Below are 26,463 nucleotides of genomic sequence, written 5' to 3' on the forward strand. Positions count from 1 at the left end.
GTATTCAGAATTAAGTATGTATTTGATAATGAAGTTTGTTTTATGTAAACAATGAGTGACTTGAGAGTCTTAGAAAGAAACATCTCAACATATTCTACTTATATTATGAATATCAATTAAGTGACAGTGTTAACTCTTGAGAAATGTGTTTCAGATTCATCTGTCATTAATGATATTATTTCACTCTTTAAATGTCCCATTCTTATTATTTCCCTTCTAGTTGATCTAACATAATTTCTTCATAGTAACAGTACTAATACATTTTGTGTTTGTGATAAATGAATATTTCTGTGATATAAGAAATTTGAGAAAAATAGTGGATATATTTTGCCTGTTTTTGAAGCACAAAGAAAATATTATTAGCGTTTAAAAGAAAATCTCTGGGGTGGGAAAGCTGTAAACGTGTGTTTGCACAGAGCAGGGCTGTGGAAAGGAGAAACAGATAAAGCTGGGACTTTGTGTTATGCATGGAGGTTCTGTGAACACAGCTACATGGCAAAGGGCGAGAGCCACAAAAGCCCCAAGTACCAGAAGAAGTTTACTGAGGCTCTGTCTGGCATCCAAAAGAAAGAGACGGAAGGCACAAAAGATGCAGTTACACCTTCTTAAAGCTGAAAGGTTCAGAATGATGGAACAGAGTCCTGGCAGCCCTGTAGCTACTGTACCACACACGGGGCTCGGAAGGCTGGAAAGGAACCTGTTTCCCATCCCTCTTTATCTTGTGTAACAATATTTCCTACTATTTAATTACTTAAGAATGATAAGTAAATAGAAATAAATCCCTTTGGAATAATTGCATTGATTTTACATATAAAGGCACTAATTAAGTCAAATCATAAATAAATCTGAGCAATCATGCCATGTAAACTGCTCAGGAGTAAAAGCAACTTATTTTTTTTCCCTTCTGTGTTGTAATATCCCTAGATATCCGTGGCATACAGGAATTTTTGGACAAAGTTTCCCAGCAGGGAATGGATGTTGCCCTTCAAAAGGTGGAAAACAACATCAATAAAATGATCACCACGCTCTTTGACACCATGAGGATAGAGGAGTTGAATCGCTATCGAGACACTCTCAGAAGAGCCATCCTTGTTATGAACCCCGCCACAGCCAAATCCTTCATAAGTGAGGTAAGTATATCCTGAGTGGGGCAAAGTACAAAAAAGCAAATACTTTGGAATGGACTCCATCGAGGATATGAAAACTAAATAGAGAGGATCGGCTACACAGCTCTCATTAACACTAATGAAGGAGGCAGAGTGAATTGCTTTCTCATCTCATTTACCCCATATCGGCCAGCTAATTACTAGGAATGTTTGTACTTGTATATATTTAGGCACATGGCCAGGACAAGTTTCAGAAACCTTACGAGTTTTCAAAGTGCTGTTGACCTGAATGAATCTAGCAAACTCGAGAATGGATTCACAAGTGTGCTAATCCCTTTCTGCTGTGGACGTTGATACTGTAAACTAAAATTGTGACGCTGAGAAAAGATTTGCTAGAATCAGACTCTTATAGCCAAGGAGACTGATTCCACAAAACATCCCACAGCTTAATTTCTGCCCAAGGAACCTGTACTACGACAAACAAAAAAAACTAATTGAAATTCTGCGAAGGAGTGGCCACACCACGTGACGTGATGCCTTGTCTGCAAAGTGTTAGGTATATCTGCGACCTTGGCTTGACGCAAGAAAACTTAGTAAAAGCTCAGTGAGACTACAGTGATTTAGACAGCCTTGCTGCACCCTGAAATGTCTGTGATCATCTTGCAAAAGATCCTTGCCTTTTTTTTTAACTGTAGTTAAGTGTTTTAATTTCATCCTTGCCTCTTTTACCATAGTTGAGTGCTTAGTTTCATTTAATGATAGAATCGCTCATTTCATTACATACTTTCTCATACTCTTTTTAGCTTCATGGGCTTCAATTAATGAACTTCTCCTCATTTTTCTACTTTCATTCCATTGACTCCTGAAATTCTGCATAAGACTCCAACTTAGAAGGTATCCTTTGATCCTAGGATTTTGAAACAGAATACAAATTATTAAGCACAAGACAATTAATACCACTTGAATTTCAATATAGATTTTGCCATGTGAATTTAAGACAAAAAGAGAACTTTGATCTTGAGTTTATCAAGTGACTAATCCATCGTGAAGGCCTAAACTTTTCTGTAACAAAAAAAGGATATCATATTTTATAGTCCACCTTCTGTTTCTTGATTTGTTCATATCTGTGAGGAAATATTCCAGAGTAAGGCCTCAGAGCAAGTGAGGTGTGTTTGTCTCCTGTCTCCATTCCATGAGCTTTAGGCCAGAGGGGAGGCAGAGCATTATGGGGGGCAGCAGGTGTCTGAGTAATCTGCTCATTTTGTGAAGGTCAGGAAGCAGGAAGACCAAGAAATCTGCTTGAGATAAAGTATAGCCTCCAAGAAAACAACCCTGTGTGACCTTCAAAATTTCATAGAAAGATCTAGACCAAAGTTAACATCCAGCGTATATTTTCTCCAATTAGGTCCCATGTTTAAAGTTTCTTCTACTTTGCAGTAATGCCACCAAAAAAGGGTCCATCACAGGTTAATCCCAGGTAGAACCCACATGGTCTTGTCATTCTCCTTCTGAACATTGCATTTAAGACTGTGCATTTGATCAAATGACACACTGTATTTGCAAATGGCAGCGTTTAGAAAGTGCAGTCTCCTAGAAATTTGACAGTGATTGTGTAGAGGCATAAAATATAAAATATAATGGTTCGAAGTTGAGATATCAGTGGTGTTTCTCTCTGGGGTGATCGGAGATTTTATTAACACGGTGGAGTCGATTTGGATTTGATATTTTGGGTAGGAATTCACAAGGAGAAACAACGGAACCAATAGATTAAGTTTACCTGAGATTCATTATATGGTCATGAAAGATCCCCGAAGGGAGACCCTTACTCAAGGATGTAATATGCAAAGGTGAGGTTTATACGGAGATCGATTACAGAGATCTCCGGGCCGACACGTATCCCACACAGGAGACAGAGGTGTTGACCCCGAGTGGCTGGGAGAAGGGCTTTTTAAAGGAAGAAGTCACAAGCTCCAGGAGATGGGGGATGTCAGAAGGAAATACCAAAAATGTCACAAGGGGATACTCTCAAAGTCACAGGATTGTCCTCATGATAGTGTTTTATGGTCAGCTAGTTCCTGGAGCAGGGCTATTGAGGCCGGAGGAAGGTCAGGTCGTCCTCATTGTTCCCAGAGCAGGCCTCTTCTTTGTCATTTTGGGGTAAATGTTTGTTAGAGTTGATGAAGCTCCTGTACCTGACAAACATCTGGACAGGCTTTGCTCCAGCTCCCTGGAACTCTATCTGTAGGACACAATGACTAGAGCAGTATACAATAAGGACTTAGACAAACATCACAGGGGTAGGGCTCGTTACTCATTTACTCATGTCTGGAGTCATTCGGAGCGCCGGTGAATGAGTCAGTACCAGATGCTCTGGAATTTTTAATTTTCTTATCTGCCTTAACACGCCATCTCTCAGTCACAGGCTACATGATTTCTTTAATGTTTTGAGACTCCATTTGGTTATCAATGGAGTAAAATTGTTGATTTCAATATATTAAGAGTCTAATTAAAAATAATAAGATTGTATCATAGTGAACCTCCAAAAGGTAGCAGTGGAGAGGTCTGAAAACTAAGAAATGTTCAAAAAGAGCAATATCTAAATTCTTCTCTTTACTATTACACAGTAGCATGTCAGACAACAAACACATAAACATGCCTCCTTAATTGAAAATGGGGGCATGAAGATGAATAAAGATATGGGGTGTTGATTTCAGTTGGGTATATATTGGGAGAAGCCCCTGCCAATAATGAACTGAAAGGGGTTAGCATGCTCAGGAGATGTACTATTCAGAGTCCACAGATAGAGAGACATAGGAAACCATTGCTCTCCTTCTAAAGAAAAGGGAAGGTATAGACCTCTAAGCTTCAGGTGGTTGTAGAATGTAAGGCCAAATAAATGAGAGTCATTTACTAGCAGATTATCGAAACCCCAATTGCTGGAAATTACATAATGAGATGATGTGATCATTTTAAAACTGGCTCCCAGGAGACTGTGGTACAGTATTAAGCTGCTAGAGGCTCACAAATCAAATATGATTCCCTTCTACACTGGAAGTGTGCTTCCTTACTGACTGCTGGCCACACGGACCAAATCAATGTACTCACAGACTGAATTCATGCTGAGACCTCTTTGCAGTACTGCCTAGCCTTCTGTCTTGGCTATAAATGTCTGTATTCCCCTCATGTTCTTTGTCATTACCCCTCTGCCTGTGTGTCCTCACTTCAGGTTGTAAAGGGCAGCAAACACTTTGGATCAGGGCTCACCCTAATGACTTCATCTTACCTTGACATACTTTGCCCCATAATAGGTGTCATTACTCAGCATAGCTTAATTCGACAGAAGAAGTAAGCCTGTATCAGTATGACACAACTAGAAAGAGGTAGGTATAAGCCTGATTCCAAGCAGTCTGCCACTAGTCCCTATGTACTTAATAGAAGTTTCCAGAAAAGATATGAGTAAGGGCATCATGACGTCTATGAGAAAGCCCAATGCTAAGGCTACTGGATATTTCCTTCATTTGTTCTGGTTTTTTTTTTCATAAGCATAGAATTAGTGTCTTCTGTATCCTATATATCCTCCTAGACACTAATGAGACAATGACCATGATAATAACAGACCATTCTTCAACTTTCTGATTTAGTGCAAGGGAAAAATAGAGAACAGCGGCATTGATCAAGATATAGTTGTGGCACATCACGAGCATTTGCATACTGCCTTTGGAAGTGAAAGTCACGCTCCTTCTCATTGCAGGACTGGAATGTAATTGTGTGAGTGTTGATAGAGCTTATCCTGAGCAGGGTCCTGAAGGAGATGTTCTTTGGGTTGCTTATTAAAGGCCATGACCTCAGGCAAAGGACAGAAGGACAGCCTAAGCAGCAGGAGCACATGGACCAAAGTAAAACTGTGGGAGATGGAGCAGAGCTGTGAGGAGTCAGGGAAAGTGAATTAGTGTGGTTTGCATATTCACACAAAAAGTGTAGTGAAGAAATTTGTGTTTATGTTTTTTAAGCTATGTGATGAATAGAAGAAACTGAATGATTTAGTTAAAAAAAGAAAAGACACCAAGTTGTAACATTTTATACAGTCTTCCGGCAATAAGCAGGAAACAAGGGATGTAGAAAGGATGAATGAAGAAGAAACACTGCCCTCTAAGGGACCAGAATTTCTGACCCTTAGTAGAGAATCTGCAGGACAAGAAGCCTAGCTTTGCTGTTGGGTAGGTGGAGTCTGTTTAGAACGAGTTAAAGGAGATAACTGCTGTACTGCTCACAATCAGTTTCAGCACCACACACCATTTTGTGTTTTTAATCTTACTTTGATCCCTGGTTGTTTTGTTGTTGCTGTTGTTGTTTGTTTGTTTGTTTATTTTGAGGGCTAGGATTTTATTGAATATATAAATCTGTGAATACAGAAACCATCAATTCTCCTGTAATAAAGGTTTCCACAGAGATTCATTTCCTAGATCCTATTTTATCCACAACCACTTTCACATTTTCTTTTTTATTGGATATTTTTATTTACATTTCAAATGTTAACCCCTTTCCCAGTTTTCCATTCTTAAACCCTTTATCCCATCACTCCTTGCCCTTCTTCTATGAGGGTGTTCCCTCATCCATCCACCCAACCCTTCCCACCTCCCGGTCCTGACATTCCCCTAGACTGGAGGGTCGAGTCTTGGCAGGACCAAGGGTTTCTCCTCCCATTGGTGTCCAGCAAGGTCATCCTCTGCTACATATGCAGTTGGAGCCATGGGTCTGTCCATGTGTGCTCTTTGTATGGTGGTTTAGTCCCTGGGAGCTCCAGTTGGTTGGTATTATTGTTCTTATGGGGTTGAAAATCCCTTCATCTCCTTCAATCCTTTCTCTAACTCCTCCAATTATCCCTGTTTTAACTGTGAAACCTAAATTCCTGTAATAATCTATTGTTTTTTCTCTTGTATATAAACTTAACATGGTTAAGCTAGGCTCATGATTTTCCCCTTGAGACTTCTTCATAGTCTCCTACTCAGATATATTTTTTTGATACCAACACTTCCTTGTTTAGGTGTTTATCCCATAGTCAACCTGAACAGCAGTGAAGGGGTGGTAAGGAGAATCCAGGTTAATCTGTTGTCTCCTGCGCTCATTGTGTACTCTATAACTTACCCGGTGATGCCTGTTTCTCAGCCAGCTGTTCTCAGAGGCCAGCATGCAAGGATTTTTCTTTCATGAGCTCTAAGAGTGAGCTGACATTTTCAGGAAGAATCTGGCCTGAACATGTAAATGTTGAAGGCAGCTAATTCCACTTCCAGAAGCTTTGCCTTCAGATTATATTCAAAAATAATATTCAGTCGAGGGGTTGGGCTTAGGTCTAAATAAAATTAGTTTTTTTTTAAGTTACAGTTAAGAAAGAACTAACTTGGCAATGGACTGCGATAGATACAGATTTCACAGTCTCCACAGGAATCCTGAATGATGAACAATTCCTCTGACCTGAAATATAGAGCAAATCACAATTCAGATTTTGCAAGCATCTGTATGAAACAGACAGAGGTCAAAGATTACATTTTCTGAGGGTTTTCACACTGAAAAAACAAAAGTTTCCTGTCTCCTGCATCTCTAATTTCAATCATCACTGTCAGAAAAATAACATTCCTAGTTTTCAAGTTTTATTTACTAGGTCCATCTCCCTCCTCTGTCCTCAGAGAAGGGGGGAATCTCCCATGGATATCAATCAGGCTTAGCTTATCAAGTTGTTGTAGAACTGACTGCATCTTCTTATATTGAGGCTAGACAAGGCTGTCCAGTTAGGGTAAAGGAATCTAAAGTTAGGCAACAGAGTCAAAGACAGGGGAGTGCTGCATAACTTTCATTATATTTATTTATAAAAAGATATTGTTCTTGCTGTGGAAAGATAATTATGTGACTAGTAGCACTTGCTGTTCTTACAGAAGACCTAGGTTCAGTTTCCAGCACCCACAGCTGTCCTTAGTTCCAGTTCTAGAAGTTTCTTCTGGCTCTTTGACACCAGGCGTGCACATGCTCATATGCAAATGCAGGCAAAGCAGGTGTACCTGTAAAAAAATAAAAATAAATCTTCAAAAATGTTTGCTTTTCATTACAAATGGATAATTTGGCTAGTTATAAATGACCATATCAAATGTTCTATACCTGTGAACTTCACCAACATTGGCTCACTGTACTCTGAGGTTCGAGCACTCAGGTTGAGCATCTAGGACATTATTTTTTTCCTGGAAAGGGTGTCAAGGGTGTGTGTGACATAGTTTGTCTCACTTTAAAAGATTACATCTGTGTTAGAGGTTTTAAATCACTCCCACGAGGTTGACTTGTGTCATCTTTGAAAATTATCTTTATGCATGTATGTCTGTGTGCGTTTGTGCATGTGAGTGGAGATGTCTACAGAAGGCAGAAGTATCTAATCCCTGAAAACTACAGTTACAGGTTATTGTGAATTATTTGACATGGATGCCCAAAATTGAACTTGGGTTATCCAAAAGAGCAATATATATATATTTGTTTGCTTGTTTTTCAATTTTATTTTTCTTGGATTTTTTATGTATTTACCTTTCAAATGTTATCCTCTTTCCCCCCTCCCATAACCCCTCCTCTCCCTGCTTCTATGAGAATACGCCCACTCTCACCAACTGACTCCAACCTCAATGCCTTGGCATACTATACATTGGGAAAATGAGCCTTCATAGGACCAAGGACTTTTCCTTCTAGTGATGCTGGACAACGACATCCTCTGCTACATATGCAGCTGGAATCATGGGTCCTTCCATGTGTACTCATTGGTTGGTTGTTTAGTCCCTCAGAGCTCTAGTAGTGTCTAGTTGGTTGATATTGTTGTTCATCCTATGGTGTTACAAACCTCTTCAGCTCCTCCAGTCTTTTCTTTAACTCCTCCATTGGGGTCCCCTTGCTCAGTCCAATGTTTAGCTGCAATCATCCTCATCTGTATCAATAGGGTTCTGGCAGAACCTCTCAGGAGACACCCATATCTGGCTCCTGTCAACAAGAACTTCTTGGCATCAGCAATAGTGACTGGGTTTGGTGGCTGCATATGGAATGGATCCCAGGTGGGGCAGTCTCTGGTTGACCTTTTCTTCAGTTCTTGCTCTACTCTTTTTTTTTAAAGGAAATGAAAGCTTTAATATTTAATCAAAATAGTAACAATAAAATATAAAATTACAGATGTCCCCCCAGATTTTTTCTTTTAAGATAATTTATTCATTGGACATTTCAGCTACTATTAAATAAAATCTCCAAGTAAGGTTAAAATATTTGATATTCGGACATTTTTTAGTAGTAGGCATGCAAATTTCATTAAAAATTTATATATTTGTATTTACATCCTTTCTACATTGAAATGAGTTATAATATATGCCACATTAGTAGATCATTTGTTTTGTATCAGCCTATTTTGATGAATATAGTAGCTAGAAATAAACAAATTAACAATGAGAGAATATCAGAATGATTTCTTTATAAAACAGTGGGGATTCTTTTGTACATCTGAAGATGTTGTGGCCTCATTCCTCAAGAACAGTTTCAGCCTTGTTCTAGTTATATTTTCCAACTTTTATATTTAGGTACTTGTGTTTTTATGTGTATGTGTGCATGTGTACATATTTACACTATGTATATGTACAGAAAAACTTTTTTCAAATATAATTACTCAAAGATACTAGTTTTCCCTATTAATGGGATTTCTATATGTAAGTCTTCTGTGTTATTGGAGCACTGGAATTTATCAGTCAAATTATCAGTCAACTGATTTTGTTTGAATAAAGTAGTTGATCCAACTCCATATGGGTATGTCTTTGACTTGGCAGGACGAAGACACATCTCTCTGAGACTATCCATATACAATGTGGTTCCAAATCGTAGTGCATGTTCTTTTCATTACTGTTTATAGCTAAGGGGCCTTCTGAATTTGGTGAGTTTTATTTGATCAATTAACTACATCAGTAACATAGTAGCATAGTACATATTGCCATGGAGTACATGCATTCCAGTTCTTTTTTTTTCATGTACTTTTTTTCATCTTTATTAACTTGGGTGTTTCTTATTTACATTTCTTTTTTTCCATCTTTATTTATTTATTTTTTTATTAATTGAGTATTTCTTATTTACATTTCGAATGTTATTCCCTTTCCCGGTTTCCGGGCCAACATCCCCATAACCCCTCCCCCTCCACTTCTATATGGGTGTTCCCCTCCCCATCCTTCCCCCATTACCGCCCTACCCCCAACAATCACGTTCACTGGGGGTTCAGTCTTGGCAGGACCAAGGGCTTCCCCTTCCACTGGTGCTCTTACTAGCTTATTCATTGCTATCTATGAGGTTGGAGCCCAGGGTCAGTCCATGTATAGACTTTGGGTAGTGGCTTAGTCCCTGGAAGCTCTGGTTGCTTGGCATTGTTGTTCATATGGGGTCTCAAGCTCCTTCAAGCTCTTTCAGTCCTTTCTCTGATTCCTTCAACGGATGTCCTGTTCTCAGTTCAGTGGTTTGCTGCTGGTATTCGCCTCTGTATTTGCAATACTCTGGCTGTGTCTCTCAGGAGAGATCTACATTCGGTTCCTGTCAGCCTGCACTTCTTTGCTTCATCCATCTTATCTAGTTTGGTGGCTGTATATGTATGGGCCACATGTGGGGCAGGCTCTGAATGGATATTCCTTCTGCCTCTTTTCTAAACTTTGTCTCCCTATTCCCTCCCAAGGGTATTCTTATTCCCCTTTTAAAGAAGGAGTGAGGCATTCACATTTTGGTCATCCTTCTTGAGTTTCATGTGTTCTGTGCATCTAGGGTAATTCGAGCATTTGGGCTAATATCCACTTATCAATGAGTGCATACCATGTGTGTTTTTCTGTGATTGGGTTACCTCACTCAGGATGATATTTTCCAGTTCCATTCATTTGCCTACGAATTTCATAAAGTCATTGTTTTTGATAGCTGAGTAATATTCCATTGTGTAGATGTACCACATTTTCTGTATCCATTCCTCTGTTGAAGGGCATCTGGGTTTTTTCTAGCTTCTGGGTATTACAAATAAGACTGCTATGAACATAGTGGAGCATGTGTCTTTGCTATATGTTGGGGCATCTTTTGGATATATGCCTAAGAGAGGTATAGCTGGGTCCTCAGGTAGTTCAATATCCAATTTTCTGAGGAACCTCCAGACTGATTTCCGGAATGGTTGTACCAGTCTGCATTCCCACCAACAATGGAGGTGTGTTCCTCTTTGTCCTAACCTGCTCTACTCTTTGTCTGGGTATTTCCTCCTGTATTTTTGTTCTCCATTCTGAAAAGGAATAAAGCATCAATTTTTTTTATTTTACTATTCCTTAATATCTCTTAACAACGGACTCAATTCCCAATAAAAAGACATAGACTAACTGACTAGATACGAAAACGGGACCCAGCATTTTGCTGCATACATGAAACACACCTCAATGACAAGACAGACAGTACCTAAGGGTAAAACGACTGGGAAAAAATTTTCCAAGCAATCGGTCCCAAGAAAAAGACTTGAGTAGCCATTCCAATATCAAAAAAAATTAATAATAATCGACTTTCAACCAAACGTTATCCAAAAAGATAAGCAAGGACACTTCATACTCATCATAGGAAATATCTACCAAGATGAACTCTCAATTCTCAACATCTATGCTCCAAATGCAAGGGCACCTACATTCATAACAGAAACTTTAATAAAGCTTAAAGCATACATTGTACCACACACAGTAATAGTAGCCGACTTCAACAAATTGATGTACTCTCACCAAAGGACAAGTCATGGAAACAGAAACTAAACAGAGACACAGTGAAACTAAAAGAAGTTATGAACCAAATGGATTTAACAGACATCTATAGACTATTTCATCCTAAAACAAAAGAATATACCTTCTTCTCAGGACCTCATGGTACCTTCTCAAAAATTGATCGTATAATTGGTCACAAAACAGGCCTCAATAGATACAAGGAGATTGATATAACCCCATGCATCCTACCAGATCACCAGGATATGTTTTTAAGTAATATATCATTTATATGTTGGTACACACACACACACACACACACACACACACACACACACACAAACGTGTAAGAACATCACTCTCAGGGGCTTTTGCAAATAGTAGTGTATATATTTAGGCTCTCTTATTATGTGTTTGCAAGTTTTCCTACTCACAAGATTTTATTTGTAATTCCAAAATCAACATCTGAGCTACAGAATTTGTCCGTTCAGAAGCCCCTGTTCTTACCAAAAGTCAAAACTTTTCTTGTTCACTTTCCATCCTCACCTCTAAGTAGACATCCTATCAACAGCATATTAAGTGCCTTCTGAATCCTTATGCATGTGTGTGCTTGCGTGCACATGTGCACAAGTGCATGTGCGTGTCCTTGTGTGTGTTTCTGAGTTCAATGCAGAGGTGCTGACTAGTGTCCCTAAACCTGACACAGCATTGCAATGTTTCTTCAAGAGAAGAGCCAGGTTCAAGTTTGAGTTGTGGTTTTGTTGGCCATGGGTTCAGTGTTAATGAATTAAAAATATGTATTAGACAAAGTGGCTTTAGGTCGACATGTAGTCTCCAAGCTTAGAGCAATGAGGCCCTGTGGTTTCCACTAATTACAAATAATAATAAAAGAGTGAGTTACACAACAGTCAATGTTCCACGGCTTTAAGAGATTGCGTGTACCAGAGTGACAGGAAGCTTCTGTTTTCTTACTTATTCCCACTGCACAGTACTTCATATCGTCTGCTTAGGTGGCTTGGATAACTCTCAACTCCTCTGTCGGGCACATGGTACAGAGTTCTCCATCCCAGTCACTGTTCATGTCTCATTCCCAACTTCTCAAGAAGGATTGCTTCCTCCACTCTTCACATTTAGCCATTTATTTCAAAGATCTTTCTGGTCGCCTCCTTTCCCTCTCGTAGTTGCTGTCTTATAGACCTCTCCAGATTGTATATTTTAATAGGATTGGGGTACATGATGGTTCTTCTTCAGTTGGATATTCTGAAATGACAAATTTTTAAGATTCCTAGAGGATTAAACTTATATTTGAAAAAAAGGACTTTACAAGCCATTTTTGTCAACGTGGTAGTTCATGCCTTTAAACCTAGTAAATAGGAGGCAAAGGCAAGCAGATCTTGTGGAGTCCCAGCTCAGCCATGGAGACACAGTGAGCCGCTGTCTTATAAAATAATAATAATAATAATAATAATAATAATAATAATAATTTAATATATTGTACTGTATTTTAGTATTTAGTATCATATGTATTTTAGTATATACTAATTTATATTGGTAATACTAATATTGTATATTATAATATATAAGAATGCTATGTTGATAGTAGTAGTAGTTTATATTAATATGTAATAATTATATATGCAATAATAATAATTAAACAATTATTTGTAAAAATACTTAACACATGATGGATAGAAAGGCAAATGCAGCTAAAAAGGGTTCAATGGATTGGGATGATAGGAACTGTCGGGGAAAGAAAGATTAGGACCAGCGCAGAAAACCAGTAAGCACCTAAGGCTGGGAGGGGAAAATGAGTGATGCCCTGCACTTGGAGACCAGCAAGGCTTCCATCTCCACTGCTGTGCTGCAGTCAAAGCTGGCATGGAATTTACACAAGCGTTCAGGGGAAATTCTAACATAAATGTATCTTTCTTGCAAAATCAGTTTTAGAAAAGAAATTGTCCACTTACCATTGTCATTTAATTGCTATGGGAAAAAAATAAATTCAAAGGTATATGAATTGCGTTTTCTACTTCCCCTCTCCCCTGTCTCTTGAGTAATTGTGTGTCATTGAGTTAGTCATACTTCTTTTGAAGTTTTAAACACTTAAATGTCTGCAGTTCATACTCCACCTCTCATTCAGGGGCTTCAAAGCTGTAACAGAGATTGCAGTTTTGTGCAGCTGAGCAAATCTCCCTGCTGTAGAGTCCAAACTCACTCTTGTCTAGGTGTGCCTGTAAGTGTCCTTGAAATGAATGTGGTGGGACTGGAGCAGTCATGTGGCTTGATTTATATATGGACCAGGATAATATTTCAAGATCAAATCTTTATATAGGAATAATGTCTCACTGATTACTTTGTGAGAAAAAATCGGGGTAGAAAGAAAAAGTATTGGCTGCATAAAGTAAGATGTTTTGACCAAAGGTCTTTTGTTTTCAGTTTCATTAGAAATACTAAAATTCAGGTATCATAGTCCATACCGATAATCCCAGTACTGGTGAGTCTGGGGCAGGACAAGAGCTATGCGTTTGAGATAAACTTTCATAGTGAAATTGAAGCCATTGAGACCTTGTCTAAAAATTTCAATACTAGAGAAGCTGGAAGACATTATGTATGGAACAATGGATATCATTTTCAACATGGATTTTTCTTTGTCAGAATTTCAGACATGGACCCTACTATTACAGAAATTTCTTTTGCTCTACAATAAAGATAATAACACTTAATCCTTAAACCTACTTTATAAGATAGTTTTCATTTTATTGTGTTATATCTAAGTCATGGAAGAATTTTGATTTGCCAAATAATAAAAAGGAATAGGTCTTTCTTCAAATATATAAGCACCTTTCTAGAAATGAGCCTCGGGGAAGGTTAAGAAACAAATGAAGGTAACATGTCCAGTAGATGTAAAAAGATCTCTAGTCATAAAAGACCCTCCACTCAAATTTCTATGCTAGTTATTTTAAAAATGATTTAAACAACTCATTTTTCCAAAAGGAGATTATTTGAAGACATTAAATTAAAGCTTTAAAGATAAGTCTATCATAATCACACCTTTAAAAGAACATTTGATAATTTTATCACAAGATATCCATAGCAGGAAAGTTAAGACTATTATGCTAATAGCCTGCTGCTCTACATTTCCTAAGTGACATTTGTGTCAATGGAACAGCACAATATGTAAATTCAAGCTCAAAAGGTTTCCAGGTGACCAGCATCTAGATGATAGACCAGAACCCACCTAGTGTATACATCTTCCCCTTCCTGTGCATCCATGGTGATAACCGCCTCAGGCATGCTGACTTTTAACAGTGTATTCACTTGCCCTGTTTTTAGGCTGGGTAAGGATGGAATCATACACTCCGTCCTGTTTCTCTGCATTTCTTTCTGTTCAATATTACTTGTGAGACATTCAGCTAAGATGAGGTGCGAAAACATCATTCTTATTGATTGACACAAATAATGACTGTGTGGATGTTCCACTGCCCATGTAACTTCCATAAAGGGGTTTTGTATTTTGCTCATTACCAAAGTGATCCTATGAATACATTTTCTGGGTATATGAATGTATTTTAATGAGACACACCGTAAATTACTGCACAATGTCTTGAATAACCCTCAAAATTATCCTATAAAATGGGATCAGCAGCCCAGTTATTCCATAGGTGAGAAGGTAAAGGAATGCCATTCAAACATGCGCCCATCTCGATTAAGTAGATTGTTTCTATTTTACTTCAGGCTTAACCTAATGATCACTTCCAGCACTATTGTACTCTTAAACTATGTTCATGGAGAAATGATGTTTTCCAGAGTGTGATTTACTTCCAACTAGCATTTAACTCTATAAAAGAGCATTTACTGTGAATACATATTTGTGATTTTTGATCATGCCATCCAATGGTCCATATGTTTAAGAATCTTAATGTTGAGTGAGTGAGGGAGTAAAAAGGAACAATCGTGTGTGTGTGTGTGTGTGTGTGTGTGTGTGTGTGTGTGTGTGTGTGTGTGTCTTAGTTAAGGTTTTACTGCTGTGAACTGACACCATGACCAAGGCAAGTCTTAAAACAAGACATTTAATTAGGGCTGGCTTACAGGTTTGGAGGTTCAGTCCATTATTATCAAGGTGTGAACATGGCACAGTCTAGGCAGGCATGGTGCAGGCAAAACAGAGAATTCTACATCTTCATCCGAAGGCTGCTAGTGAACTGACTTCCAGGAAGATGAGGGTCTCAAAGCCCACACCCACAGTGATATGCCTACTCCAACAGAGTCACATCTAGAAATAGTGCCACTCCCTGGGCCAAGCATATATAAACCATCACAGTGTGTGTGTGTGCATGCACATGTGTGTGTGTGTGTGTGTGTGTTGTGTGTACATCTGGAATCTGGAAATGAGAGAGGGGGGAGAGTGAGAAAAAGAGAGAGAGGAGAGGGACAGAGACAGAACACATAAGTAATGTCAGCAAGAATGGGTCAACTCTAAATAGCATGAAATAGTTGACAGAGTAAGAACTGACAGTCAAAACATTTTTTCTGTCAAGACACTATTTTCTGTTTTATATGTTTGGACACTTCATCATTACCACATGTCTATTCAGCAAATTCAGTGTTTGAGCACTCTTTCCAGATAAGAAATCTAAGGCAAACGCCCGTTGTGAGAGTATCTACAGTTCCTTCTGCAAGTAATAGTCAAAGCATATATATTTGGGGATTTTGTTTTGTTTGGAGGGTTGGTTGATATTTTGGACACTGTCATAGAACCTAGTCTTCCTGTAAATGATTTCCAAGGGTCAGTTTCTTCTTCTGTCAAATGTAGTAGTCCAGGATGTGTCATGGATGAGATGTGATACAGCTGTCTTTACTAGTGCTGTTGGTGTGTGGGAAGCAGAGGAGTCTGGCTCAGTTGGTTGATGTTTACCTAGCATTGAGGAAACCTTAGGATTGATCTCTGCACAGCACAGCATAGGCCTAATGTGGTGGTAATGTTGTCAATCTCATTAGTGAGCAGCTTGAGGCAGGAAGATTATAACATCTAGGGTTATCCATGCTTTCTAGCAACACACTGTCTCAAAAATATCTAATGCCCTCTCTCCCAGTGACAACACTGAAATGATGGAAGTATTATGATGATTGTTATTATACATTTTTCTCATGCTTGTGATGTTTATCGTAGGAGATACAGAGTGTCTGGACTAGCATGTATGATATACTGTACCACAAAGAAACGTGGCAGTGAAAGAACTTTAGAATCCCAGTAATGCATGAGATGATACTTCATTATTGGCATGGCAAGCTCACTAGAAATGCTGTGTGTGAGCTTGTAGAACAAAATACTACTGCTGATGCTGCTTAATCTAATAGATCCAATATGACAGTCATTCTCACACTAGGCTTAAAGAGGAAGCAGATGGCTATGGTGATGCTCCCACTGCCAGCTTGTGGGAAGCCTAGCTAAACTAGCAGCAGGGTTTGAAGCCCAGAGCGCCTGTGGTCTAGGAAGGGGCATCTGCCATAGTCTTCCTCATAGCCTTACTTTCCTTATAAGTTATGGAATACTTGAAGGCAATTTACAGCTTGGCCAACCCGCTTACCCTGAGCTGTGTGCACCACAAGAGATCACAGACTCTTTGAAGAAACTCAATTTCAAAACAGACTGACTTTGTTAAATAGAGCCTGCATTTCTCTAAGTGCTTCTGTTGTAAACCTCAGGATGGTTCTAAATTGCCCAGCTCTTCCTATCGTTGTTGTTCTTTATTGAGAAAAAATGATGGTCTTGAAAAAAATTATAAAGCTACAAAATAAGTCCATTAACCTAGCAGGCTAGTCTAGTTTAGGTATTGAATTTCATATTGGAAACTAAAAGGGAGGAGGGGAAGGAAGAGGAGGCGAGAAATGGGTAAAGGAGGGGAGGGGAGGACAACAGGGGAAGGGAGGGGAGATGAAAGGAAGAGAAAGGGACAAGAGGGGAAGACTTGGAAAAGAGACAGGATGGAAAGATGGGGAGACAGAGAAGAAGAGGAAGGGAGGGCTGGAGGAGAGAGGAGGCAGGGTTGGAAGGGAGCAAGGAAACAAACTTAAAAAGAAAAACACAGCTTTATATGAATTTCAATGACGACTAAGCTTGACAACATAAATGAGTTTTCTTCCATATAGGGTATAAGTAGCTGAGAAGCCTAGCAATTAGTGTGTCTACCTGACTGCATTTCAACTGCTATCTAATTGCATTGCCTGGCCTACCTGCCTGAGGCAGATTCATTGCTGAGATAATAATAAAGTAGCCATTTCCTGGTGATAGGCAGTAGTTGAAGGTTTGGAACATTGGTTTTCTCAACTGCAGGATCCCTGTCATTCTTTGTAAAACTCACCTCTCCTATCACCTTTCCACAAGAGTTCTGGCATTGAGATGTAACCAATAACTAGTTTTTTTTCTTAGAAGGGTCTGACACTATGCTGTTATAAATATCATTCTCCATTTTCTTCTCAGCACAGCAAAGCATGTCCCAACCCAACACATTGCCAGGCATTTCCAAGAATATCCATTCCTTAGTTGAGTCAACAGCAGTGATTCATTGTCTTCTAATAAAAGTAAAGACAAAAACTACTGATATGGCATTTAATTTTCATGTGGTGTGTGTGTGTGTGTGTGTGTGTGTGTGTGTGTGTATGTGTGTGTTTGTGTGTTAAACTCCTTCTTGCACAGAGAGAGAGGGAGCTTGGTCAAATATATCTTAGATGTATTTTCCCCACTAGATCTTAGGACTAGAAGTCACACCAAATTTGAGTGTACCATTCACACAGTATAAGAGTGAAACAGGGGTTAGACAATGTCCCATGGAACTTTTAAGTGAAGCTAACTAAGATAAATGTCGACTCCAAATATTCTAATAGCTTCTGTAGAATGTAACTTATGGAATACTGGATCCTATCAGGACACATTTTAAGATAATGTGAACTCTGTGAGTTGTCATGGTAGAAGCCATGTTGAAGGTCTCTTGTGAAACTTAATTCACTCTTTAAAATATAAGTCGATCCTAAGTGATATAACCATTTCAATTTTACTCAGAAAGAGAAAAAAATCTGATATCGCTTAAAGAAACAAAATTTAAAATGCATTTTAAAAGGAGACTGTAAATTTTCTCATGACTAGCAAAATTACTTTTTTAACTTTGTTTAGTGGATACATATTTATGATAATATATACCACAAACACTTATTGCCAGCGTTCTCATTACCATTTTTCTTCATTAGACTGTAAGCTTTAAAGCAGCAAAGTCTTTATAGATTAAACTTTAAAGCCTACCACTATGCTCATCTGCGAGAGTGAGAACACTATCACAAGTTTTGAGACAAATTTGAAGCAAGCTTTATTAAATACCAACCAGGACACTGAACAATGGCCAGAGCCATATCTGAGATTCTGAGGAAATGGCTGCTAATTACATTCGTCTGCTGTTTATAAAGACAAGACTTTAATGCTTTCTGCCTTTGTCTCACTGTAGGCAAGCACACATCTTGATATACTCCTTGCCTGTGTACTTCCTGTCTACTTACTTTATAGGTGATCATGCACATACTAGGCATTTAGGCAAGCAACCTTGTTTACAGAAGTGAAAACAAGTGGCTTGTATCATATAACAATGAATTCCAGCATTACAGAAAGTCATTTGTCCTTTGGTGGGACAAAGTGGGGGAGGATTGCAGGTTTATCAGTTCTTGAGTAATTAGCATTTACAGGTTTATCTGTCCTTGGTCAAATGGGTCTTACAGGTTAGAGGCACTTTGTTTTATAGAACAGTAATTTAAACTTAATTTTAGCAATCATAATATGCAAAGTAATCTACTATATTTAGTGATCTCAATGTAAATTTTTTGAGGTGAGGTTTTCCAAAAATTGTTTACTATAATCCACCAATTTGAGGATTTTAAGAGCTTTAACACACACACACACACACACACACACACACACACACACACACACACACGAACTAAGGCTCACATACTTAGTTCCTCCCTTCCTTCCTTCCTTCCTTCCTTCCTTCCTTCCTTCCTTCCTTCCTTCCTTCCTTTCTTAGGGGCTGTGTACCCCATATTGATTTCAGTTGTTAATTGACTAAATTATGGTAACCTATCATTTTAAAAAATGACTAAAAGTAAGAAATTCTCTTTTGCAGTAATCTCTTACATCCTCCACTCTTAGTTTCTCTGTGCTTCTAAGTGAGATTTCCATGAAGATATTAAATTAAACAACATCTTAAAATTGTAGTCTAATCTTACCTTTTGTTGGTATTCAAAGAAACTAAAGTAGGTGGTACAAACATGGATGTATTTATTTATCTGTAACATTATAGTTTTGATTGACCCAGCGGGGAATGGGACTTGTTCAAAAGTAATACCCGCACTTAAATCATGAGACTGGAAGCCAGATCAAATTTGAGTATACCATTTTACAGAGTATTTAACAAAGGCACAGCTGAGCTAGGCAATGCTCATCTCTGAAGCAGTAGATTGCTGACTTCTTATTTTATAAATTTGTGGAGAGCACTATAAAAGGGAATTCTTCGGCCAACAATGGTTGGAAATGAATTGGCTATGACTAGAATGTCATCATAATGTTATATTTCAATTCTTATTGCATGTACTCATTATCTATGCTTAGTTCATTCCATTACAAACCAACAAGTGATATGGTCTGCATACCCGACACTTGAAATAGAGAACTTTATGTTTATGAAGAAAAACTATCATGCCACAGTACTGTTCACGATGTTGCTTGGAGCTGCCAATAAAATCAATAAAGAAGTACCTTCAGGACACAATCTGTGTTGATTTCCACAATTTCATCAATCCTTGACAGAGTACTTATATATAACTGATGTTCAATAAAGACTTTGTGGTTTATATCATTCATTTTTCGAACGGGGAGCATATAGTAAATGATTGCCTGATTTCATGCTATATACAAAACATGAAAACACTCTATTTTCTATGAAAACCTGGGCTATTAGAATTTTAATGCAATTTTGTAGACCCAGGGAATGCCTCCCTCCCATCTCAATCATTTCACTTCCTTTCAGATTTTCACTACCTTCAGAAATAAACCATTGAAAATCCAGAGTTAAGTATAGTACATTCCCACAGCAATGAACATGGTTGCTAATTTCCGAAATTTAACTTGCATCCTTGAGGAGTGAAACTGATTAATAGATGTTTCCTTAGCAGAAATAAACTTCAGTCTGACATGCGCTCACTAATTATTATTATTTCCTGATTCTTTTAAAACATAAAAGGTGAAAGGCTAAAGGTTCTTCTAATTGGCAAAAGATTTCCACACTGTGAAGACATTTCTTGATTAGCAGTTATGTAGGCAGAAGATAGACAGGAATGTGGAAATCTGCCTAAAAATTCAAAGAGAAAAATGCTCTATGCAGGTGGAAATGGCTCAATCAGCCCTAAGCATGCTGTCAAAGCTTCAACTTCCAACATATTTAAATGAATTGAAAGCTTACTTAGTAAAAGCACTCAATTGGGAGTACTAGAGTTGGGGAGCCTATTACTCAGACGCTGATTAACATATCCGTTTCATCAGCTTCACATCTCTTTTAAGCAAACATGTTTTGCTGTTCATGTTTTCAGGTTGAACCTGGATTTGAGATATTAAAAGAGTGACATTTGTTCTGTAGTAAAAAAAAAATCCTGTCAGCCACTGTAATAGCTCATTCCTTTTCTGTCTCTCTGCCTGTCTTTCTGCTCTTTCTCTGTCTGTTTCTTTTTGTGTGTGTATCTGTCAGTGTGTCTGTGTCTCTGTCTCTGTCTCTGTGTCTCTTTGTCTCTCTGTGTGTGTCTCTGTGTCTGTCTGTCTCTCTCACATACACTTTCCTTCTCTATCCACCTTTTCCTCCTCTTGCTTATGTTTTCAGACCTTCCTTAGTCTTTCTGAGCTTTATCGTCTTGTTTGAAGCTGTTCTGAGATGACTGAAATAGCAGAGCTTGCTGTGTTATTTGATCTCATATCTTTTTATCCCTGATACATGGTTTTGGTTTTTTTTTCCCCTGTGACTTTTCAATCATTTTGATAACATTTCTCCTCGGAAATGGTTTTGAGCATTAATTTGAAACTAAGAAATTCTATGGCTTTGTACTGTTTCATAGGATCCATGTTCTCCTTGGGTGAACGCATTACTGTCTTGCTTCTTTGAGTTGGAAAGATGAATCCTGCATAAGAAATAAAAACTCCATTAACTCATTTGCTTAAGATTAAATTTCAGTGGACACTTTTCAGAATGTTCTTCATGAGAAAACATGCCTTGCCTTTAATTATTGCTATCAGCTGCTACTATAAACTGAGGTCAAGAGTTACTTGTGTATATTCTCTGTAACAATTTCCAACCCCTTTCATAAGAAGGTGCTGTCAGCTCTGATGACATTTATTTTGCTTGTGTGCATTGAAAGCAATGATCTAGCAGCCCTATGTCTTTGTGGCTTGCCTCATCCAAGGTTGCTGTTCTGTATGCTTATCCAAGCCCTGGAAAACTTCTGACAGTTTCCCCTGATTGCCAGTACAAAATCTGTTTCTGACTGGAAAATGCTTTTAGCGCACCCTCTTTCAACTGAGAAAAACTTAAGTGAAATGTTACCTGGCACAATGAACACTGTCAATGCCTTCATTTCTTGGCCTTCTGGAATTCCCCTAATGTTATGACAAGATGTAAATAGGAAGGCAAGATTCTTTATCCCTCACATCCAACAATGGAGCACAGTTTTTGTTTAAGGTGAGTAAAATTTAACAATGACTAATACAAGTCTGTGCTTTAACCCTTCTATCTATCCTCTCAAGATAGCAGCCCCCCAAACAAAGTGCCTTTCTGTGCACAAATAACACTGGAAAACCCATATCTGGAATGTTTTGGGATGGGAGCCATTGAAAATTGAGCCATCATATTATTCTTTTTAAAATTCTATTCCCCAAATAATTTTCATACTTTAATTTTGATATATATATATATATATATATATGTGTGTGTGTGTATCTGTGTGTGTCTGTGTGTCTGTGTGTGTGTGTGTATGTGTATGTGTATGTGTGTGTGATGTATATATGTATATGTATGCTACGGCAAAGCAAGCGTACATTAAGCAAATTAATGAATGTTCTAGAAAGTAAGTTTGTTCTATTCCAGTATATGTGAATACGACAGAAATTTCACAGGGCATTGGTGAGTTTGTACTAAAACTTACTCTGTATTTTGCCAGTGTAAATCTGCAGAGTCCTGGGGATGCTGCTAAACGTTCTTGTAATGACTTAGGTTTAAGAGTCCACAGTTCTCAGGGTCTGAACTTGGATGATAATCATCAGTGGTTTTGTTCACTCCACCATGAAGAAACTTACTGGATAAAATTTTGTTTTGATTTTTACCTCTTTATATTTATTTTGAGTCTGTGTGATATTTTCATGAGAATGCCATGTCCAGTTTGGCAATCATAATAAAAATATATATTTACTTATGTATAAATATTAGATATTAATTTAAAGGCACATCAATGAACATAGACATTTGGTAATCTAAGTTAACAATTAATATTAATATCCAATTAAATATATACTTTTATTATACTATCAAGACTGGATCTTCACCAGAACTCCTCTCAGATACCCTGTTGTTTCCCTATATAATGGAAATCCTGTAGCTTTGGATCTATAAGACCGGTCCCTTCAAATACTTTGGCAGTTCATAGATGGGATAAATGTTGGGCTGGGCCAACTTAGAGCTCTGGGTCTGGATAGAAAGTGATTTTGTCAGCCGGCTGGCTCTCCTGTACTTGCATCGCCAGGGCAAGCTCTCCCACTTTGCCCAGGTGAGTGATGTGGACAGTGCTCCCTCTCTCACACATTCAGGTCAGCAACCCATATAACCCAGTTTAGAGGGGCAAGCTCTGCAGATAAGAAGAAAGGCCAGCTCTCCCCAACTCAAACCAGAACCTTTGGAGCAGACTAATGAATATTTACAAGTAAAATTTTTTGGGCAAAATGGTAAACTGTGTGACACACCAGTGATACACCGCAGCTTCTATGGTGACAGTTTTGTTGTTTATTTTTTGGGAGAAATGATTATAAGGTCAAGGTCACATGGAGAATGTGGAACGACTAGGAGATAAGAATATATATATATATATATATATATATATACATATATATATTCTTTTTTAAAAACATAGAATAAGATGACAACAAACAGATAGCATAGGTCCCTTCCCAAACTCTACTCAGGGTTCTGACAATACTGTGTCATTGTTTTGCTATAAAAAGAGATAGGAATGTTTGCCTTCTTCCCTGCATATTTGCATATTTGGCACATCAAAATCTGTCTATTAAAATGTCCTTTACAGAGTCCCACTGTGTTCTTTCTTTCTAAAAATAAAAGTGAATTTAGCTTTCCTAATTGTATGATAGAAGGAAAAAAACTACTGCTTAGAATGGGAATTCACCATCAAATCCTACATTCAAGTGATGTATTTATTTTAATAAACTAAAAAAGGTTTGGGTGGTTTGCATCAATTTTAAACAATTATCCCTTTGTATTTACTTGGCCTACTTAGATAATGAAGTGCAAACAGATTTGATTCAATAACACATTAGTAAAATGTTCAGTGGAGTCTTAAAACAACTGCTTTAATATTCTTAAACAATAGGAGGTCCCGGATCTGACTCCTGTGAGGTGTGAGTTTGTTTGGCAACAGCTTAGATTTTCATAGCTGTTCCCACTTCAAAGATGTTCTATTTTCAAAACGTCTAATAGAGACCAGCTGCATGTACAGCTTCCATTGACACCATAACTTTGTTATTGTTTTAAGTGATCAGCTATGATTATAAAACTATTGAGAAGCATTAATGTGCACCATGTGATAGCAATGCAGGGTATTTTCTACCCTTTAATGCTATCTTTTCAAATGTAGGGTTTTATAACATTGAATTCATATGCAAACAACAACTATGGCTATGAATTTTTTTCTACTGCGTGATCTGCTTTGCGACTGAAAATTAATAAAGGCTCTCCACTGGTTCTGAAGTTTTTATCATTTGAACAGATGTTGCTATTGTTTGTTTGACTGGAGCATTTACTTGTAAAGATGCCATCTGACGTGGAAAACAAACTAAGACATACTCAGATTTTTGTATAGTGACATCAGGAAAATATTTTGTTTTGTTTTGATCTTAGTAATAAGCTAAGAGGAGTTTCTAGATATAAGTATTGAACTGAGGTATAATTATGATTGGCTTTCTTTTATGGCAAAATTCAATCAACACCAACAAATCATCTATCGTGTGTATATGTTATAGAAATGTGTTAATGGTGCTTTTTTAAATCTCCGTAGTAGGCCTGAATAAAAGTAGTTTTACTGATCTTCTAAATTTTAACAAAGATACTATGAATAATGTAAAACTATTAAACTCAATGGCAAGGCTATTTATATATAAGAAGCCAAAAGCATAAGTATTATGTTTTACCTCTGCTTTACTAATGGAGACACGAGGGACAGGAAGTTATTTAGACTTCCCATGGCACCACAACTCAGGCCAGGTGCCTTTGCTGAGTGCTAGCAATGGCTACACTAGACAGTAGTAAAAACTCAGAGAATTACTGTTTTCATCTGATGAATACTGGCTGGTAGGATACTTGTTTGTAAATCCCTGTATAGATAATAAAAGAAAGATCTGTCTAGAAGTAACATGGGTAACCATTAAAGCTTACAAGGGGAATGCATTGAAAAAGAGGGAAAGGAAGAGAGACACAAACACATGCTAGTGTCAGACTAGTCCTGAAGCTAACAAGATGAGCTTTTCATATTAACAGTACAATTTCATTAGCCTTAAACCTTTAAATGATCTAATGCAAAATAACCATTAAGGGGTTGGGGATTTAGCTCAGTTGTAGAGCGCTTGCCTAGCAAGTGCAAGGCCCTGGGTTCGGTCCCCAGTTCCAAAAAAAAAAAAAAAAAGAAAAAGAAAAAGAAAAATAACCATTAAAAAGTCCACATACATAAATGTGCTACGTTTTCTTTCTCCATTCTTCAGTTGAAGGACATATAGGTTGTTTCCAAATTTGAGCTATTCTGAATAAAGCTGCTATAAACATAGTTGAGCAAATGTCCTTCTGGTAGAATGAAGCATCCTTTGGGTATATGCCAATGAACAGCATAGCTGGATATTAAGGTATATCGACTCCTGATTTTCTGAGAAACCACCATATGGATTTCTAAAGTGGCTGTATACATTCGCACTCCCACCAGACATAAAGGAGTGTTCTGCTTACTCCACATTCTTGCCAGCATGAACTGTCACTTTTTATGTTTTAATCTTGGCCATACTTACAGATATAAGTATGGAATCTCAACATCATTTGGATTTGCATTTCCTTAGTGGATAAGAATGTTAAACATTTCTTTAAGTGCTTTTCTGCCATTTAGGATTCCTCTCTGGAGAATTTACTGTTTACATTTGTATGCCACTTTTAAATGGGTTATTTGGTCCATTGATACCTAGTTTCTTGAGGTCTTTATATGTTTTAGAAATTAGCCTTCTGTAAGATAAGTTGGTGAAAATACTTTTGCATTCTGTAGGATGCCAGTTTGTCCTATTGACAGTGTTCTTTGCCTTTTAGAAGCTTTCCAGTTTTATAAGGTCCCCTTTATTACTTGCACATCTTAGTGAAAGTGTTACTGGTATTCTACTCAGAAAGGTGTCTCCTGTGCCAATGCATTCAATGGTATTCCCCACTTTCCCTTCTTTCAGGTTCAGTGTATTCTGATTCATGTTGATGTCTCTCTTCCACATGTACTGATTTTGTGGAGGGTCTATTTGCATTCCTCTGCATGAAAACATCCATTTAGACCAGCACTATTTGTTGAAGATGCTTTTATTTTCCATTGTACAATTCTGGCCTCTTTTTCAAAATTAATATGTCTGTAGGTGTGTGGATTTACATCTGTATGTTCAATTTTATTCCATTGATCAACCTGTCTGTTTTTACGCCAATACCATACTATTTTTATTACTGTAGTGCTGCATTACTATAGTACAGAAGGTCTTTTATTGTATTGTGTGTGTGTGTGTGTGTGTCTGTGTGTGTGTATTTTTTGCTTTTTGTCCACTTCTTAAGTTGAGTTTTGTTCTTTCTAGGTCTATACAGAATTGTGTTGGAATTTTTGATGGGGATTGTGTTGAATCTGTAGATTGCTTTTTAAAATGGCCATTTTTAGAACGTTGATTTTACTGATCCATGAACATAGGAGATATTTCCATCTCCTGGTATCTTCTTCATTTTCTTGCTTTAAAGATATAATTGTTTTGTCATAATAGTCTATCCATTAAAAACATCATGACATTTGAAGGCAAATGAATGGAACTGGAAAACAATATCCAAAGAATCAAAAAAACAAACATAGTATGTTCTCACTTATAAGTAGATACTAGCTTTAGAGGATATTCATCCTACAATTCACAGAACCCAAGAGGCTAAGTAAGAAGGAGAGCTCAAGGGGAGAAGGTATGAATCTTCCTGGGATAGGAAAATAGAATAGATATTTCAAGTGGACTGGGAGCAGGT

General features: G+C 37.7%; 1 protein-coding gene across 2 annotated transcripts in view; it reads left to right on the forward strand.

Moving 5' to 3' along the window:
• The window catches only part of Grid2 (glutamate ionotropic receptor delta type subunit 2), a 1,491,717-nt gene that overhangs the window by 720,499 nt on the left and 744,755 nt on the right, over positions 1-26,463 (forward strand). For both annotated transcript variants that reach the window (XM_087659390.1, NM_024379.2), the window contains 1 exon segment: positions 925-1,130. In XM_087659390.1, the coding sequence (XP_087515516.1) occupies positions 925-1,130 (206 nt within the window).

This window comes from Rattus norvegicus, chromosome 4 (genome assembly GCF_021556685.1).
Source record: "Rattus norvegicus strain SHRSP/BbbUtx chromosome 4, alternate assembly SHRSP_T2T, whole genome shotgun sequence".
In the NCBI taxonomy this organism is placed as follows: Eukaryota; Metazoa; Chordata; class Mammalia; order Rodentia; family Muridae; genus Rattus; species Rattus norvegicus.